At 43.1% G+C, this 17,707-nt stretch overlaps 1 protein-coding gene across 8 annotated transcripts in view; it reads left to right on the top strand.

Moving 5' to 3' along the window:
* Positions 1-17,707, top strand: part of myo9aa (myosin IXAa) — a 285,885-nt gene that overhangs the window by 167,570 nt on the left and 100,608 nt on the right. For all 8 annotated transcript variants that reach the window (XM_070864905.1, XM_070864901.1, XM_070864903.1 and 5 more), the window contains exons 10-11: positions 5,486-5,602; positions 8,722-8,856. In XM_070864905.1, coding sequence (XP_070721006.1) covers positions 5,486-5,602; positions 8,722-8,856 — 252 coding nt within the window. The remainder of the gene's footprint in view (positions 1-5,485; positions 5,603-8,721; positions 8,857-17,707) is intronic.

Here is a 17,707-nt window from a genome sequence, read left to right as displayed (position 1 = left end):
TTTGAGTACAGGGGCATGGAGGTGTTGCTACAGTTGTACAGGGTCTTGGTGAGGCCACACCTGGAGTATTGTGTACAATTTTGGTCTCCTAACTTGAAGGACATTCTTGCTATTGAGGGAGTGCAGCGAAGGTTCACCAGACTGATTCCCGGGAAGGCAGGACTGACATATCAAGAAAGACTGGATCAATTGGACTTGTATTCACTGGAGTTCAGAAGAATGAGAGGGGATCTCATAGAAACGTTTAAAATTCTGACGGGTTTAGACAGGTTAGATGCAGGAAGAATGTTCCCAATGTTGGGGAAGTCCAGAACCCAGGGGTCACAGTCTAAGGATAAGGGGTAAGGCATTTAGGACCGAGATGAGGAGAAACTTCTTCACCCAGAGAGTGGTGAACCTGTGGAATTCTCTACCACAGAAAGTTGTTGAGGCCAATTCACTAAATATATTCAAAAAGGAGTTAGCTGTAGCCCTTACTACTCGGGGGATCAAGGGGTATGGCGAGAAAGCAGGAATGGGGTACTGAAGTTGCATGTTCAGCCATGAACTCATTGAATGACGGTTGGCCTACTCCTGCACCTATATTCTATGTTTCTAATACATGGCCACTTGGGTGAGGTATTGGATGGGTGCCTAGTGCCTATGGAACTTCACCCAAGACTGAGCTAGCATGTTCAGGAGAAGAGAGGGAAAAAAAATTCAAAATGTCAGTCCTTTCGCCATATATATTTATGGGACGTTTTCGATTTCTCTGGTATGGTGCAAATGCAACTCTGAGCTCCGCACGTGACAAAACCCGAACCTCAGCAGGGCTCCATTGACAGCAAAGTGGAAGGGAATCTATTTAACACTCTATATCCTGCTGACCTCAATAAAATTACTGAATGATATTGCATACAAGACAACTGATTCCCCTACTTGCTAATGGAGAGTGGAGTGGCAGACTAGCATTGCAATGGACAGAGGGGCAGGGGATCGAAGGATCATTGACCGGAAACGCTAATTCTGTTTCTCTCTCCACAGATGCTGCCTGACCTGCTGAGTATTTCCAGCATTTTCGGGTTTTATTTCGGATTCCAGCATCCGCAGTATTTTGCTTTTGTACCAAATAGATGAACACGCTTCCTGACCTCTGTGCTGGTATAGAAACATAGAACATAGGTGCAGGAGTAGGCCATTCGGCCCTTCGAGCCTGCACCACCATTCAATATAATCATGCACTTCAATACCCCATTCTTGCTTTCTCTCCATACTCCTTGATCCCTTTAGCTGTAAGGGCCACATCTATATCCCTTTTGAATATATCTAACGAACTGGCCTCAACAACTTTCAGTGGTAGAGAATTCCACAGGTTCACCACTCTCTGGGTGTAGAAGTTTCTCCTCATCTAGGTCCTAAATGGCTTGCCCCTTATCCTTAGACTGTGTCCCTTGGTTCTGTACTTCCCCAACATCGAGAACATTCTTCCTGCATCTAACCTGTCCAATCCCGTCATAATTTTATATGTTTCTATGAGATCCCCTCTCATTCTTCTAAACTCCAGTGAATATAAGCCGAGTCGATCCAGTCTTTCTTCATATGTCAGTCCCGTCATCCCGGGAATCAGTCTGGTGAACCATCGCTGAACTCTCTCAATATCAAGAATGTCCTTCCTCAGATTAGGAGACCAAAACTGGACACACTATTCAAGGTGTGGCCTCACCAAGGCCCTGTATAACTGCAGTAAAACCTCCCTGCTCCAATACTCAAATCCTCTCGCTATGAAGGGTTATTTGGCTAACTGGGGTTACTCTTGAGGGCACTTACAATGTCAACGAAAATGTGGGTTGAGACACTCCATGTTTAATTTACTTCAAGCTCTTCGCTACCATCCGGCGATCTCTGGATTTGATCTCGGCACTCTTTTTTCATATAAAAGAAGGGAGAGCTGTGTTCAAATTCACTATTATCTCGTTCGCCCATAAGCTATATTTTATGAAAAATTGCGCTACCTTTACAAATGATCTTGGGCTCAGAAGAACATAAGTAGTAGCAGGCCAAATGGCCCCTCGAGCCTCCTCCGTTATTCAATAAGATCATGAATGATCTTCGACCTCAACTTCACTTTCCCGCCCTATCCCCATATCTTGATTCCCTTAAAAGTCGAAAAATCTATCGATCTCAGCCTTGAATATACTCAACGACTGAGCATCCACGGCCCTCTGGAGTAGAGAGTTCTAAAGATTCACAACCCCCTGAGTGAAGACATTTCTCCTCATTTCAGTTCGTTAAAGAAATCCTGTGAATTGAAGCACTGCTTCATCCACTGTGGCTAATATTTTTTATTTGACAGGACAAACTTAAATTAATATAATTGCTAAACATGGAAGGCTACACTATGATAGTTTAAATTAATTTATTTCTAAGTCCTTTTGTGCAAGGGCCAAAGTAAGCAAGCCGACTAAAAAGGACATTGCAGTTTTCTGGGTGCTTGCTGCCCATAGGCTCAAGCTCTGGCTGTATTCCAAATGAATTTTAAGTACTGCACAGAACTGAGACATCAGAGCTTCTGAGTGGGAATAACAGAAAGCCTGTTGATCTTTGTAGCTCAGTACTCAAGTAGATTCATGTGTCGTTAAGCAGATGTTTGTATTGGGAATGGCAGTGGAACCTGTGGTACAAGGACTGGAGGCAGGTAGCTGTCATGTCAGCTTATATTGTGGACCTGCAACCTCTGGGCATTGGGATTACTGTAATGTAGTCTGATTTCTGAAATGTGAGCAGGACTATAGAAAAATCAAGGCTTATTAATTTCAAAAGCTTCATCATTGGGAAACTAGTTTCATAGTGACTTTAATTGATGATTCATGCATAGCTGAGGGATTTCCTGTTGGAGACTTCCTCCTGTGTTATACTAAAGGAGTGGAGGTGGTGTGATTGTGCTAGTAACATTTTAAGAGCAGTTTGCCCTTAAATTTGTTTAAAAATATGAGTTTGTAATATTTATTGGTTTGTTTTAAGTCATAATCCATGGCCAGGAATTTAGCAATATCCCCCCCCCCCCCCCAAATTTGCACCTTCATCAACTCGTGCATACATTTCTTAAGTGCTCTTTTTGTCTGTATCGCCTCTTGCATTCTTAGAAAATTCAGTGAATGACCCCTGTGTTCGCTGACCTACATTGGCTCCTGGTTAAGTAATGTCTCGATTTCAAAATTCTCATCCTTGTTTTCAAATCCCTCCCTATCTCTGTAATCTTTAACCTCACAACCTCCCCGCCCCCCCCCCCCCCCCCGAGATGTCTGCGCTCCTCTAATTCTGCCCTCTTGAGCATCCCTGATTATAATCGCTCCACCATCGGTGGCCGTGCCTTCTGTTGGCTGGGTCCTAAACTTCTACGCCTCTCTCCCTCTCTTTCCTCCTTTAAGACACTCCTTAAAACCTATCTCTCTCCTGTCCTGATTTCTCCTTTGTGGTTCAGTGTCAAAATTTTTGTCTCTTAACACTCCTGTGAAGCGCCTTGGGACGTTTTACTATATTAAAGACGCTATAGAAATGCAAGTTGTTTGTTTGTTCTCCAACTCGAGTCCTATTGTATGATCTGAAGCTCCCACTACTCTGTCCTTCCAAACTCCTCTGGCTCCCTGTCCCCAGCACTTCAACTTTAAAGTGCTCATTTCCAAATCCCTGATGGCTTTGCCCCATCTTAACTGAGTGATCAAAATTACTGAGCCAGTTTTGAAACAATTCAAACATTATTAATCAAAAAAAAGACCATAGAATTCATGAAAAGATGCAAATGTTGGAAACAGAAGTTTTGAATAAACAAGCTGTATTTTTCACCTGGTTCGTGTGAAATATTTAACTGGAAATATTAGTCGGTTCCAAGCTGGGATGAACTTAGATGGTCAGATGGAGAACAGCTGGAGGAAAATGGCAGCGTTCCTGCCTGTCAGTGAGGCAGCAGCAAAGGAATTTGTATGGCTGGATTGCATTATGCAGACCCTGCTATCATGTATTTTTGGCTCCTGTACGAGGTCTTAGAGACTTGACGGTGTGCAGTCATTTGGGTTTCATAAACAAAGCCGGGCTGCTGTATCTTTCTTTTGACTGATCATCTGTAAAAGTCAGTCGGCAAATCGTGGAAAATTCCTAAAAATAAATGGGGGAAAAAAGCAGAAAATGTGAGAAATACACACTAGTATATGGAAGAGAAAAGTCAGGATAATATTTCGGTTGCAAACACTTTATAAAAAATCAATGACGGGTTTACACTGTAACATTACCTGGTGTTTTCTCTCTTCAGGTGCTAATCTGTCCGCTCTGCATTTCCAGCATTGCTGCTTTGCTTCAGATTTCTGGCATTTGCAGTTTTTGTTTTTATCTCATTGGCAATTCGCTTTCTAAAGCTGGGCAATGAGTGCCCTGATAAATGTTACTATATTCAGTTCTAATTACATAGAAACATAAAAAATAGGTGCAGGAGTAGGCCATTCGGCCCTTTGAGCCTGCACCACCATTCAATAAGATCATGGCTGATCATTCCTTCAGTACCCCTTTCCTGCTTTCTCTCAATTAATTTGCTTTGGGCTGCAAAGCTAAAGGGAAAAAAATTATCACTCAAATAAATGAATTTCGTAACAGCGCTTAAACCAGAACTTGCCTGCTTTCAGCCCTCTGTAACTTAATGATTACTGTGTATAGGGCAGAATGGGGCTAGCAATACCTTTTAACCCCATTTTTTAAGAAAGAACATGAATTTTTCGAACATTTTATCTCAGGATGTCCAACAGTGCTTCACAGCCAATGAATTACTTTTGAAGTGTTGTTACATAGGCAAAAGTGGCAGCCAATGGCACAGTAAGTTATGGCAAATGAGACGAATGACTAGTTGGTTTGCTTTTGGTTGTGTTGGTTGAGGAAGTAATGTTGGCCAGCGCCAGCCCCTGCTCCTCTTTGACTAGCGCTATGGATCATTTGCATCCACCAGAACCAGCAGAAGACCGGGACTTAGTTTAATGTGTTATCTCAAAGATGATATCTCCGGCAAAATAGCAATCCCTCTCTACTGCATTGAACTCTCAGCCTAGATTATGGGCTTGCCCTGGAGTGGGGCTTGAACCCACAACTTTGACTCAGATAAGAGTCCTACTGCTGAGCCAATGCTGATGCTTGGTTAAACTGGTCAATAGATAGGCTCACTAAACCATCAGAGAATCATATATATACATTTTTAAAGAATTGCTAAAAAGCTATTACATTGACGATTAATAAACCACTCTAGCAGCTAAAGTTGTGAGGAGCCACATACAATCTGTTGTATAAGCATTCTGGTTACAGAAGCCTTTTTTCTGGCGTAAGCTCTGCTATGATCGGTAAATGTGAGATTTTTAAAATAAACCTATGAAGGAACCACTCACAGTATCTGCAAAGTGCTACCATTTTGTTTTCAGTTTATACTCTGAATGTGGCCTGGTCAGTAATTGTTAATCTGTTTGTGTTACAGGCGATAACTGTACGTGACTCTATGGCTAAGTCACTATACAGTGCCCTGTTTGACTGGATAGTATTCCGAATTAACCATGCACTTCTCAACAATCGGGACTTGGAGGTGCACAAGAAGGTGAGTCAGATATAGTGAATTTGATGGACCAGCAGCAACTGGCAGTTTGACCAGATCGTCATTGAAAGTCGTGTATGTAAATAGTGAGGCTCACAACATATTTTAACTGTGCTTCCATATTTGAGGATGTTTCCAGTAGAGTGGACAAGGGAGAACCAGTTGATGTGGTATATTTGGACTTTCAGAAGGCGTTCGACAAGGTCCCACACAAGAGATTGATGTGCAAAGTTAGAGCACATGGGATTGGGGTTAGTGTACTGACATGGATTGAGAACTGGTTGTCAGACAGGAAGCAAAGAGTAGGAGTAAATGGGTACTTTTCAGAATGGCAGGCAGTGACTAGTGGGGTACCGCAAGGTTCTGTGCTGGGGCCCCAGCTGTTTACACTGTACATTAATGATTTAGATGAGGGGATTAAATGTAGTATCTCCAAATTTGCGGATGACACTAAGTTGGGTGGCAGTGTGAGCTGCGAGGAGGATGCTGTGAGGCTGCAGAGCGACTTGGATAGGTTAGGTGAGTGGGCAAATGCATGGCAGATGAAGTATAATGTGGATAAATGTGAGGTTATCCACTTTGGTGGTAAAAACAGAGAGACAGACTATTATCTGAATGGTGACAGATTAGGAAAAGGGGAGGTGCAAAGAGACCTAGGTGTCATGGTACATCAGTCATTGAAGGTTGGCATGCAGGTGCAGCAGGCGGTTAAGAAAGCAAATGGCATGTTGGCCTTCATAGCAAGGGGATTTGAGTACAGGGGCAGGGAGGTGTTGCTACAGTTGTACAGGGCCTTGGTGAGGCCACACCTGGAGTATTGTGTACAGTTTTGGTCTCCTAACCTGAGGAAGGACATTCTTGCTATTGAGGGAGTGCAGCGAAGGTTCACCAGACTGATTCCCGGGATGGCGGGACTGACCTATCAAGAAAGACTGGATCAACTGGGCTTGTATTCACTTGAGTTCAGAAGAATGAGAGGGGACCTCATAGAAACGTTTAAAATTCTGACGGGGTTAGACAGGTTAGATGCAGGAAGAATGTTCCCAATGTTGGGGAAGTCCAGAACCAGAGGTCACAGTCTAAGGATAAGGGGTAAGCCATTAAGGACAGAGATGCGGAGGAACTTCTTCACCCAGAGAGTGGTGAACCTGTGGAATTCTCTACCACAGAAAGTTGTTGAGGCCAATTCACTAAATATATTCAAAAAGGAGTTAGATGAGGTCCTTACTACTAGGGGGATCAAGGGGTATGGCGCGAAAGCAGGAATGGGGTACTGAAGTTGAATGTTCAGCCATGAATTCATTGAATGGTGGTGCAGGCTAGAAGGGCCGACTGGCCTACTCCTGCACCTATTTTCTATGTTTCCATGTTTCTATATTCCTGTCCTCACTATACACATTCTCTGTGAGGAGCTGGGCCGAGACTCTTGGGCATCACCAATACCACATTGTAACAGCAGCAAGTGCGTGTGTGTGAACGGTTCAGGGCAGTTTGCATTTTTTCCTGTTTCCTTTCTTGTAACCAAGTGCTTTGTCTTCAGTTAGCTGCTACTTTTTGTTGCAGTATTGAAGTCAGGAGCTCACCATGCAAGGAATGCTGGCACAGAACCTTTATCCTATTGCATGGTTGTATCAACAGCATGCATCAATAGGATACTGTGCTGTACAACAGCATTCTTGAACAGTGGCCCTGAGGAAATAGTGAGTAACAATTTGTTGAATCATCTCATTGGGGTATTGTCAGTGTTCCAGATTATCCTTGGTAAACTGCTCCCCAGCTCTCTCCTGAAGGTGCTTGTGTATATATAGATGTACAAGATTATGAAAGGATTTGATAGTTAGACGTAGAGAAATTGTTTCCTCTTGGGGAGACCAAAACTACGCTCCATAATTAGTCATAAATAAATCCAACAGGAAATTCAAGTGGAACTTCTTCACCCAGAGAGTGGTTAGAATGTAGAACTCACTACCACAGGGAGTGGTTGAGGAGAATTGCATAGAAACATAGAAAATAGGTGCAGGAGTAGGCCATTAGGCCCTTCGAGCCTGCACCACCATTCAATATGATCATGGCTGATCATGCAACTGCAGTACCCCATTCCCCTTTCTTTCCATACCCCTTGATCCCTTTACCTTAAGGGCCACATCTAACTCCCTTTTGAATATATCTAATGAACTGGCCTCAACAACTTTCTATGGTAGAGAATTCCACAGGTTCACCACTCTCTGGGTGAAGAAGTTTCTCCTCATCTCGGTCCTAAATGGCTTACCCCTTATCCTTAGACTGTGACCCCTAGTTCTGGACTTCCCCAACATCAGGAACATTCTTCCTGCATCTAACCTGTCCAATCCCATCAGAATTTTATATATTTCTATGAGATCCCCTTTCATTCTTCTAAATTCCAGTGAATATAAGCCTAGTCGATCATTTCTTTCTTCATATGTCAGTCCTGTCATCCTGGGAATCGGTCTGGTGAACCTTCGCTGCACTCCCTCAATAGCAAGAATGTCCTTCCTCAGATTAGGAGACCAAAACCGTGCACATGTATGAACTGTGCATTTAAGGAGAAGCTAGATAAACTCGCGGGAGAAAGGAATTTAAGGGTATGCTGATAGGGTTAGATGAAAAAGGGTGGGAGCAGGCTTGTGTGGAGCATAAACACCGGCATGGACCTGTTGGGCCTAATGGCCTGTTTCTATGCTATACATTCTATGTATTGGTTCCCAACAGCATGTTGGTAAGTCATTCTTCAGGTGTGAACCCAGCTAGTGATTGTAACAAGCTACTCAACCATACAGGTCATCATGACTAAACCCAATCCTGTTCTCATCTAATGTCTCTTTGAGTGGGAGAGGGCTCACTGGATTGTAACCAGGAATGGTAACTCTAGTTGATTTTTCCCTCCTCCTTAGCCTAAGTGTGCTAACTACAGTCTCTCCTAATGATTTGACTGAGGTGAGCTAATAGCTCAAATCAGAGATGAGACCTTGGGTGTTCCTAGTTGAGTGGTGTCACGTTATTTTGTGCAGTCTCTTTATCCATTGGACCATCAGAAAGGCACAACCCTGCTTCTAATAGACCAACATATTTACGGTAATAAATGCAGCTTCTTCCTTTTGTAGATTCTCTCCATCGGTGTACTCGATATCTTTGGCTTTGAGGACTATGAGAATAACAGCTTTGAACAGTTCTGTATCAACTTTGCTAATGAGCGGCTTCAGCACTACTTCAATCAGCACATCTTCAACATAGAGCAGGTAAAGAGTTCTCGATTCCAGACATTACCTTCTAAAGGAGCGATTCTTTCTCAAATTATCAGCTTACTCCTAGTCTCTGCATTTGTGTGGCATAATTCTCTGTTTGAGGAATTGGTGAGGAAGTTAGGCCCACCTTCGGACCTACATTCTTCAGATATCTTTTAAGAAATTACTCTGACTCATCTTTCTCCCGCACCCTTCTTTCCCCCAAAGTTTGGCATCTTTTTCTATACCTCTTGCCATAAAACCCAGTATTCCATTGAGCTATTTCTTAGTTGCTCTTGAATTTCAATCCAAAAATCCCTCTACTCTTCCATATCACCTAAATGTGGCCTCTTAAAAAGTACTGAAGTAAATTTGTAAAATTTGACGTAGACCGTGAATGTTACTAATGGTGAAAAATGAAGGGTTTGATCATTCACCTATAGGATTTGTCATCCAGTGATCCGGCTCTGAAATGTATGCATGTTACACTTCCTCATAGTGCTCAAAAGGACCTGCTGCTGATGCCTCTGTTGTGCCTTTGTTCAGAAAGTACCAAACCAACCAACCACATGAATATGGACACTAAATAAACATCAGTCTGATGTATGACACTCCATGCTGCTCCATAAGTACTTCGTCCACAAGACTAGCCACTCTGCTATAGACTTGCTCTGTGTAATAATAACTTACTGCCGTGTTTAGGGCCTTGCATGGAATGCCGTGTTTCACTGAGCACAACAATATCCTTCTGCAATCTGTCCAAGTTACCACACTGTCATAACTTGCAGGTTACTTTTTTCAATAATTAATTTTGTTCCCTTTCTTGTTCAGCAAGTCATTTATTCTTCTCTCATCGGGTTGATTTTTAGTTATTGTATGGTTACATAGACACCAATTACCAGCTGGGTATTTCTCTGGAGGGGCCATTACTCACGTATTCACCCTAACCCTATGTATTAATACAATATGTGTGCGCACTAGGTCCGTGCAGCAGAGCAGGTCTCCAGTCGTCTTGGTTAATCCTTGCCATGGATAAAGGCCCAGCTCTGTTAAGCCCGTGTGATGGCTGATGTGCAACGGTCACCACACGTTTAAAAAAATTCACTCACAGGCATCTTCCACCCCTTTAACTGGAGTTCAGGACTGGAACATTGGGCCCTTCATTGAAACATCTGTGAACTCTCGTGGAAGCAAGTCATCCTCCTTCGAGGGACCGCCACCTAATGATAATTATTACTTTTTTATTACCACCTCACATTTACTGACTTTGAATTCCATCTGCTACTTTTTTGCCCATTCCACCATCTACCAGTTTCCTTTGCTTCTCAGACTTATTTATGATGCCTTTTTTAGTAACGTCTGCGAATTTGGACACCACTCCCTCGAGCCACATATACAAATCTTTGATGTGCACTGTGAATAGAAGCAGTCCCAAGAACAGTACCTTGCAGGACACCGCTACCCAGTTGCAACCACGCTTGAGAAATTGCCCTTAACTGCTGTTCTATTTCATCCCTTCTAATAAGTTTTCAATCCAATTTTCTATCCTCCCCAATTCCATACCTCTTGATTTTTTGTAATTGTCTCCTGTGTGGTACTTGTCAAAGTCCATGTACGTCACATGCACTGCATATTCCCTATCTATCTCCTCAAAGAACTCTGCTAGGTTTGTCGAGCACAATTTTCCTTTTTGAAATCTGTGTTGGCTGCTTCTAATTATATTTTCTTCATCTAGATATTTAGTAATTTCATCTTTAATTAATAATTCCCCAAATTTCCCTACCACAGTTGTTAAGCTAACTTATCTGTAATTATCTGGGTTAGAAAATGTATACTACACTGGTCATTGTCCAGCCCTCCGACACACATCCACCCTCAAATAGAATCCTGAAATATCATTGCTGGGGCCTCTCCAATCTCTTTCCGCCCCCTCCCCCCCCCCCCCCATTTCCCCCAGGATGCTTGTTTGTATCCTGTCAGGTCCTGCAACTTGGTCCTCCTTTAGCTTAACTAACTTCTTTAATACTTTCCTTTTATTTATAAAAATATATCTCATCTGGCTTCTAACTAATTCAGAAAGTCTCTTGCTGCGACAGTGTAGAAGGAGCTTTACTCTATCTTGCCTGTGCTCTACTTGACCTGGAAGAGATTGATATGGCTGAATTTCCCAGATTTAACATTCCTCACCTGGGTGAGCAGAAAATTCCTCACTTTTAAAATTGTACATCTTGTCAAGGGTCATGTTTGTCATATTAGAGAGAGGGAACTTGTCTCGAGGTTAGTGGCTAAATTTACATTTTTGGCAAAGAAACAACTTGTTTCTGAAACTTAAAACTTCATGAGCAGTGTTCGGCCTATTTTCTTACTCCAGCAAAACTTCCTGTCTGCTGTTTTGTTCTTTTTTGAATCACATTTCCTGCTTGCAGAAAGTATGTTCTGACAATAGCTTTTTTCCCGTAACCATCTTACAACTGGAAATTTGCTTGATCAAATTTCACACACTGTGGTCTTGGCAAAATTATAGTGTTGTTTATATGTTGATTATTGTATTCAGTTACAAATTGCTTTTAGCATTTAAAGTAAAGTATGCGGTCCTTTTAAAACATCGAGATTACATCTGGGTTTTTGGTTCTCTGGTGTAGCATGAGCACCCACTTTGTTTGGAACTGGACAGTCTGGTTGCCAAGTGTCCACTCAATCATTTTGTTGAGGACAGTTTTGGGATTATTGCCTTTTAAAATAATGCTGTGCACATGCGTGTTTCACCGTATTTCGTACATATGTAGGTCTCTTTTTCACGATAAAACACATTTCTCATTTCACAAATGTGAGATTGAATCTAATTCTCCAATAAAAAAACCCCGCCCTGGTTCAATTTTGTGATGGACAAAAGATAGCCAGCCTGCGTTGTGTCCTCTGTAGCTTCACTGTGACTTTATTGTGATGTGCAAGTTGTAAGCTACTGATTGCAGACAGCCACTTTAAGAAGAAACATGACCACTTGATACTGGTACAAGGTTATTTTGGTCGCTATTTCATGCTAGGAGACTAGCGTTCAATACCTGGTGGCCCTGTTCCAAAACGTTCAAACAAAATTGCTTTCCTTCAAAAAATTTTTCCTGTGTGTTCACATATCAAGTAAGTGATTTAATTGTTGGACACTTGAAGGTAGTGCCACAGAGAACTGCTTCATGCAGAGAAGAAGCTGTCATTTTACCTTCTTTGTTTTGTTTTTCCATTAGCTGCTTTTTTTAATTCAAACTTTACAAAAACCCTTCTGTCTATTCTAGTCAGCCGGTCCTGCACTGTAGCCGAGCCTTGCTAGCCAATCTGAATGAATTCATTCATCAGGAGACGCTGCTTGAGGTCCAGTCATCCGCTCCTTTAATTAGATTACCAAACAGAGGCGTGCCTACAGCTCGTAAATTTGAAACTCTTGAACTGCAGCTAATTTTTAAGCACTCCAGCAGAGACCTTTGGCGAATTGGGAATGTCTCCGAGTGATTCTTGACTTTTGTTTCCTGGCAATGATTTGTGCATTGGCTTATTAAAAAAATATATAGTGGATAGCCTCCTCAATGGCTCAGTTGGAAAATGCAGCATTTATTTTGTACTTAGCTCCACACACTATAATCTGTGTTGATTTCGATGATCTCAGTAGGGTCATGAGTGTGGGTGCCACCATTGATGTCACTGCCCCTGGGCTAGGGAGGAGGAAAAGCAGCCAGGGTTCCGATTCCAGATGTCTATCCACTGATTCCTGCTGTTTATGCGTTTGTAGATTTGGGTGAGGGTAGAATTGGGATCACTTTGGTGTCCTGTTATAAGAATTGGTTGCTCAGTCAATTTACAGATATATACATGAAGAATGGGTACGTAGTGAGGTAATAGAAATTGCCCATGGAATAGTACCCCATCGTGCCTTCAGGAGCAGAGCAGAGGAGAGAAGAAAAGGCAGGTAATGACTATGCCAATGTATAGCTATTGAAATGCTTCATGCTGCAGTGGCACAGCTTGCTGGAGTCCCTTGCACTATGCCACATGGTGCTAAGAAAACTGAGGCCTACAGCTTTCGATACTGTGGGATCTCAATCTCACTTAGGCTGTTGTGTGAATGCTGAGCAGATGGCAGAGGTCGACTGCAGAGATCATAGAATAATACAGCACAGAAGGAGGCCATTCGGCCCATCGTGCCTGTGCCGGCTTTTTAAATGAGCGATCCAATTAGTACCACTCCCCTGCTCTTTTCTTTGAGCCCCGCAAATTTTGCCACTTCAAGTACATATCCAATTCCCCATTGAAAGTTATTGCTAAATCTGCTTCCACCGCCCTTTCAAGCCATGTATTCCAGATCATCATAACTTGCTGTGTAAATTTTTTTCCCCTCATTTCGCTTCAGGTTCTTTTGCCAATTACTTAAATCTGTGTCCTCTGGTTAATGTGTTGACGGGCATGAAGGGTGCAGGTTTATAACCATGATTCATGGGAGTTAGGGTCTGATCTTGACTGCCCAGTCCAGAGAGGGATACAGTGGAGGAAAGATTCCTTCTCGGCCAGAGGAAAGCTTGAGGGAAGGTTGATCTCCCAACAACTAGCTATAGAACAACATTGGGTGAGACTCGTGAGCAGATCATCTCCTACCTGCTCTTTGGTGCAGGGCCAGCATTGGAGAAAGGAACAAAACTCATTGTCTGAGCAATATTTGTGTTTCAATTGTTTAATAGCTGTTTAGTGTTCTCTATGTAGATTATGATTTGAGCAACTATTCGAAGGACTTGATCACAGCGCCTGAAAGTTTGGATGCAACCAATATAATGCAACAGCATTTAGCTGCCATACTCTTAATGGTTTTATCTGGTTTGAATTGACTTTGGACTGATAAGAGTGATATCTAGAGCCTTGTATTTCCCAGTTACTGCAGGTCACAACTAACGTGAACAACATGATCTACAACATGCGATCTATGAAATACAATTTTTTTTCCATAAGTAGACAAACAAACTCAGACTAGAGTCAAGTGGCTACCGGCATCGGTGGGAAATGGAATGACACACCTATCCTTTAGCTGTAAACTTACCTGCACCAGACCAGAAAATGGTGGTACCGTACAAACGCTTAAGTCAGCATCTGCAAGAGGAAAAAGATACATTGTCAGAACTGAAACGGCTTGCTGTACAGTTCTGATGAAGGATCCCTGCATGAAACATTAACTGATCTATTTTCTCTTTCAGATGCTGATTGAAATTTGTGCATCTTGAAGATTTTCTGTTTATTTCAGATTTGCAGCATAGGCAATTCTTTTTTATTTAAGTTTGCTACATTGTGCTTTTTAAAACAAAACATGTAGTTGAAGTTGGAGCACAGCTTGTGAACTTGTAAATTTAGGGTACGGCCTCGATGCAGAGGCAGCATATATGTATATAAATACAGTAGTTGTGCTGCTTTTGAGAAAAGATGTTGTCACTCAAATTGCCCTGTCGTGATTGATGTCAGGACATCCACTAAACTCGAGCTTCAAACATGGAGAGTTATTCACCATGATCAGTCTAAAACCCCTGTTGCTGCTTGTTTGACTTTCAAGGCAGGGAACAGGTGTAAGAATGAACAGACTGTGTTCTCTCTGTTCCCAGCTGTGGTTGCTTGGTGTTACTGACATGGTGTCGTTCATCTGTGATGCTGCTCCAGAACCTAATGAATATATCGTTACAAGTTAAAATATGTTCTCTGCCTCTGATTTATTCATCTCAGGGGTACTGCTTCCAAACATCATAGGACAGAGACTGGTGCTCCCTGAACAGTGAGCGTTGGCAGGCAATGCAACAGTGGAGTGCATCGCCGTTGAACCTGGTTCTGCTTCCACCCAACATCCATCTGTTGCATTTTTTCCCCTCCTTAGCCCAGGGGCTCTGAGGCCAATTGTAGCAGCTAGCGCTGCGATCAGCTGACTCAGCACAGACCCAAGATTCACCCTGGAACCTTGCTGCTTTGTCTGGCTCAGTGACAGAATGTGTGGTGTGTTTATATCAGGGGAGTGGTGTGGGTGTGCTTTTAAAAAGAATCTCCAGTTAATATATTTTTTGGAAGAGTATCATTGTTCACACATTTCTCACAATTTGAAATCTTTTTGCTCTTTGCAGTCTGCTGGTCTTGCGGCTATTAGACTGAAAAGTCACCCTTTTCTTTAAGAAACACGCACACTTTCAAGAATTGTCATGACCGACTATAAGTAAGATAATTGCCAGTGTGACTAAACACCGCTCAGTATGAGCTTTGGACTCTCGATATGCTAGCTGCATTGTGAAGTTCTGTGCTATCTGAAAGGACATTTTCAGTAATGCCATAATTGGTGTACACCACATGAATTACTCACAATTAGATGATGGCATGTACTCACAAGTGGCTATTCAGCTCCCCAGTTTTCCGAGGAGTCGATACTTACTGTGACTCATAATGCTTTTGCGAGTTCTCGTAACAAGTCCTACTGAGGGCAGCAGCAGGGCATAGAGGCGTACTGACCTTCAGCATTGTCTTGAGATTCTGTGTACACACACGCATGGATTTTTCCATTTGGCAAAGAGATTTTTTCCCTATTATCACATTTTCTGAGGTCACTTGGCTGTTTTGGTTTTGAATAGCAGAATGCAGGAGCAAGGAGTAAATGGTGTCATCCTCTGGGTCAAGCCACTTTTGCACAATATGTGCTTGGGGATGCCACATACGTTTCCCTGATCACTGGGACCGTGACTTAAGTTGGGAAGTCATTTTTTGGTGTGGTACTGAGTCGCAATCCAGGAAGGTCCCAAGTTCAATTCCCAATCTGTGATGGTGGACAGCAGTTAGCATGTTAGAAATCCTAGCTGTTTAGTGCTTTACTGTAATATTTGAGTTCTGCTACTTAACACGTTGTGTGGGTGTAAGCACATGGGTCGTAGTGGAAGGGACTGGTTGCAGCCATGGTATGATGAGCACTACATTTTTACCTAGATCGTCAGATCCTTGTTCCCCTCTTCGGATCGATCTTTCCCCCCCCCCTTCTCCAAAAGTTCTTTTCAAACCAAAACTAATGGAGTTTCCCACTGCTGCACTGAAATGGAGCTTTCCATTTCAAAGTGTATTAGTAATTTTAAGATTTTGGTTCTACTTGATTGTAGATTGAGAGCAATTCCAATTTTTACTTTTGGGAAAGAATGTGTTCGAGTTAGAGGTGGTGCCATGAGTGTTGAATTCAACATTGAGGATGCAGGGAGGAGACAGCGCGAGGAGATATATTTAGAGCTTAATTAATTGGCTGACCCATTTTTAAATCCACTAAGTGCATTCATCTGTAAGTGACAAGGACACAGAGGTTGTAAAGATTTTTCTGTTTCTGTGCTCGCTGACCTACATTGGCTCCCAGTCCAGCAACGCCTTGAATTTAAAATTCTTATCCTTGTATTCAAATCTCTCCATGGCTTCACCCCTTCCTATCTCTGTAATCTCTTCTAGCCCAACAACCCTCTGCGTTCCTCTAATTCTGGCCCTTAGTGCATCTCTCTCTTCCTTCGCTCCACCATTGGTGGCCATGTCTTCAGCTGCCTATGCCCTAAGCTTCGAGTATTTGCTCCCTAAACCCCTCTCCGCCTCTCTTTCCTCCTTTTAAGATGCTCCTCAAAATCTATCTCTTTGACCAAGCTTTTGTCACCTGTCCTAACACCTCCTTATGTGCCTCAGTGTCAAATTTTGTCTGATGACGCTCCTGTGAAGCGCCTTGGTACATGTCAAAGGTGCTATGAAAATGTAAGTTATTGTTCGTTGTTACCATTTACAGTTGAGCCTTGGGTATGAGTGTATTCGAGTACCAGTCGAACCTGTTTATACAGTTCCAGCAGTATAGTGAGCACCATCATTTCTGCTTCCTCTGCCTCTTCTTCCTCTTGTCCACCCACCAGGCTAAAGCTCCCCCATGCTCTCTCCCAGCCCCGCCTTAATCCTGAACATGCGTCTTTCGCTTGCGTCATCCCCTATGCCCTCTGAGTTTAGGTAGGGATTTTGGCGGGAGGAGCAAAGTACCTGAGAGGGAGAAATGAGAAGTAGCATGACTGAGTGACAGGATAAGGGTATTATTGGATAAGGGGAGAGAGGAGCCAAGAGGGAAAGAAAGGCAGGTCATGGGCTCAGATGCAGGGTGGCAGCCAGAATTGTGCGCACGCATGGCCACAGTGGGAATCTGTTGCATCAAAGGGCAATAAAGTTGTGGAATAAGTTACCAGGAAAGGACAGGGAAGCAGACTTGTATGGGTTTGATTTTATCTCTCGAGACGGGAGATGTCTGGGGCGGGCTGCAACCTCGCTCTTGCTGGCTCCCCCCACGACTTTCCTCTGATTGGGCTTGTTAAGTCCATCCTGCAAAGTTCCCAGCCAATTAAAAGGAAGCGGGTCTGAAGACATTTTATGACCCGTCATCAGCCGGTTTCCTTTAAGGGTCCGTGCCCACATTTATTTTGACAGTTGTGCTGTCAAGTGTTCTGTAGCATTGAGATGCTGCAAATGCTGACCATCACTGCAGAAAGATGCACGGCTGCACTCAGGCTCTCCCATGACTCCTTCCATATGCTTATGGAAGGAGTCACAGCATGCAGGGAGGTTCTCTTCCCTTCCCATGGATAGGAGAGACCTACCAGGACATCCACGCAGCCTGGTTTCACATTGTACAGGAGGACACGAGCAGGGATGTCGTCCGGAGGACCTGGTTACAGTGACTCGAACCTTTCTGCTATCTCAGTAGATCACGAAACATTGCACTCAACCTCATCCCGCTGTGCCACTCATCACATGCCCATCACTCTGCCTTCCCTACCCGACCCCTGCACATCCTTACTCACACCAA

Source organism: Pristiophorus japonicus, chromosome 21, assembly GCF_044704955.1.
Source record: "Pristiophorus japonicus isolate sPriJap1 chromosome 21, sPriJap1.hap1, whole genome shotgun sequence".
NCBI lineage: Eukaryota > Metazoa > Chordata > Chondrichthyes > Pristiophoridae > Pristiophorus > Pristiophorus japonicus.
The sequence above is the reverse complement of the archived record's forward strand: the minus strand, read 5'-3'. Positions and strand labels throughout refer to the sequence as shown.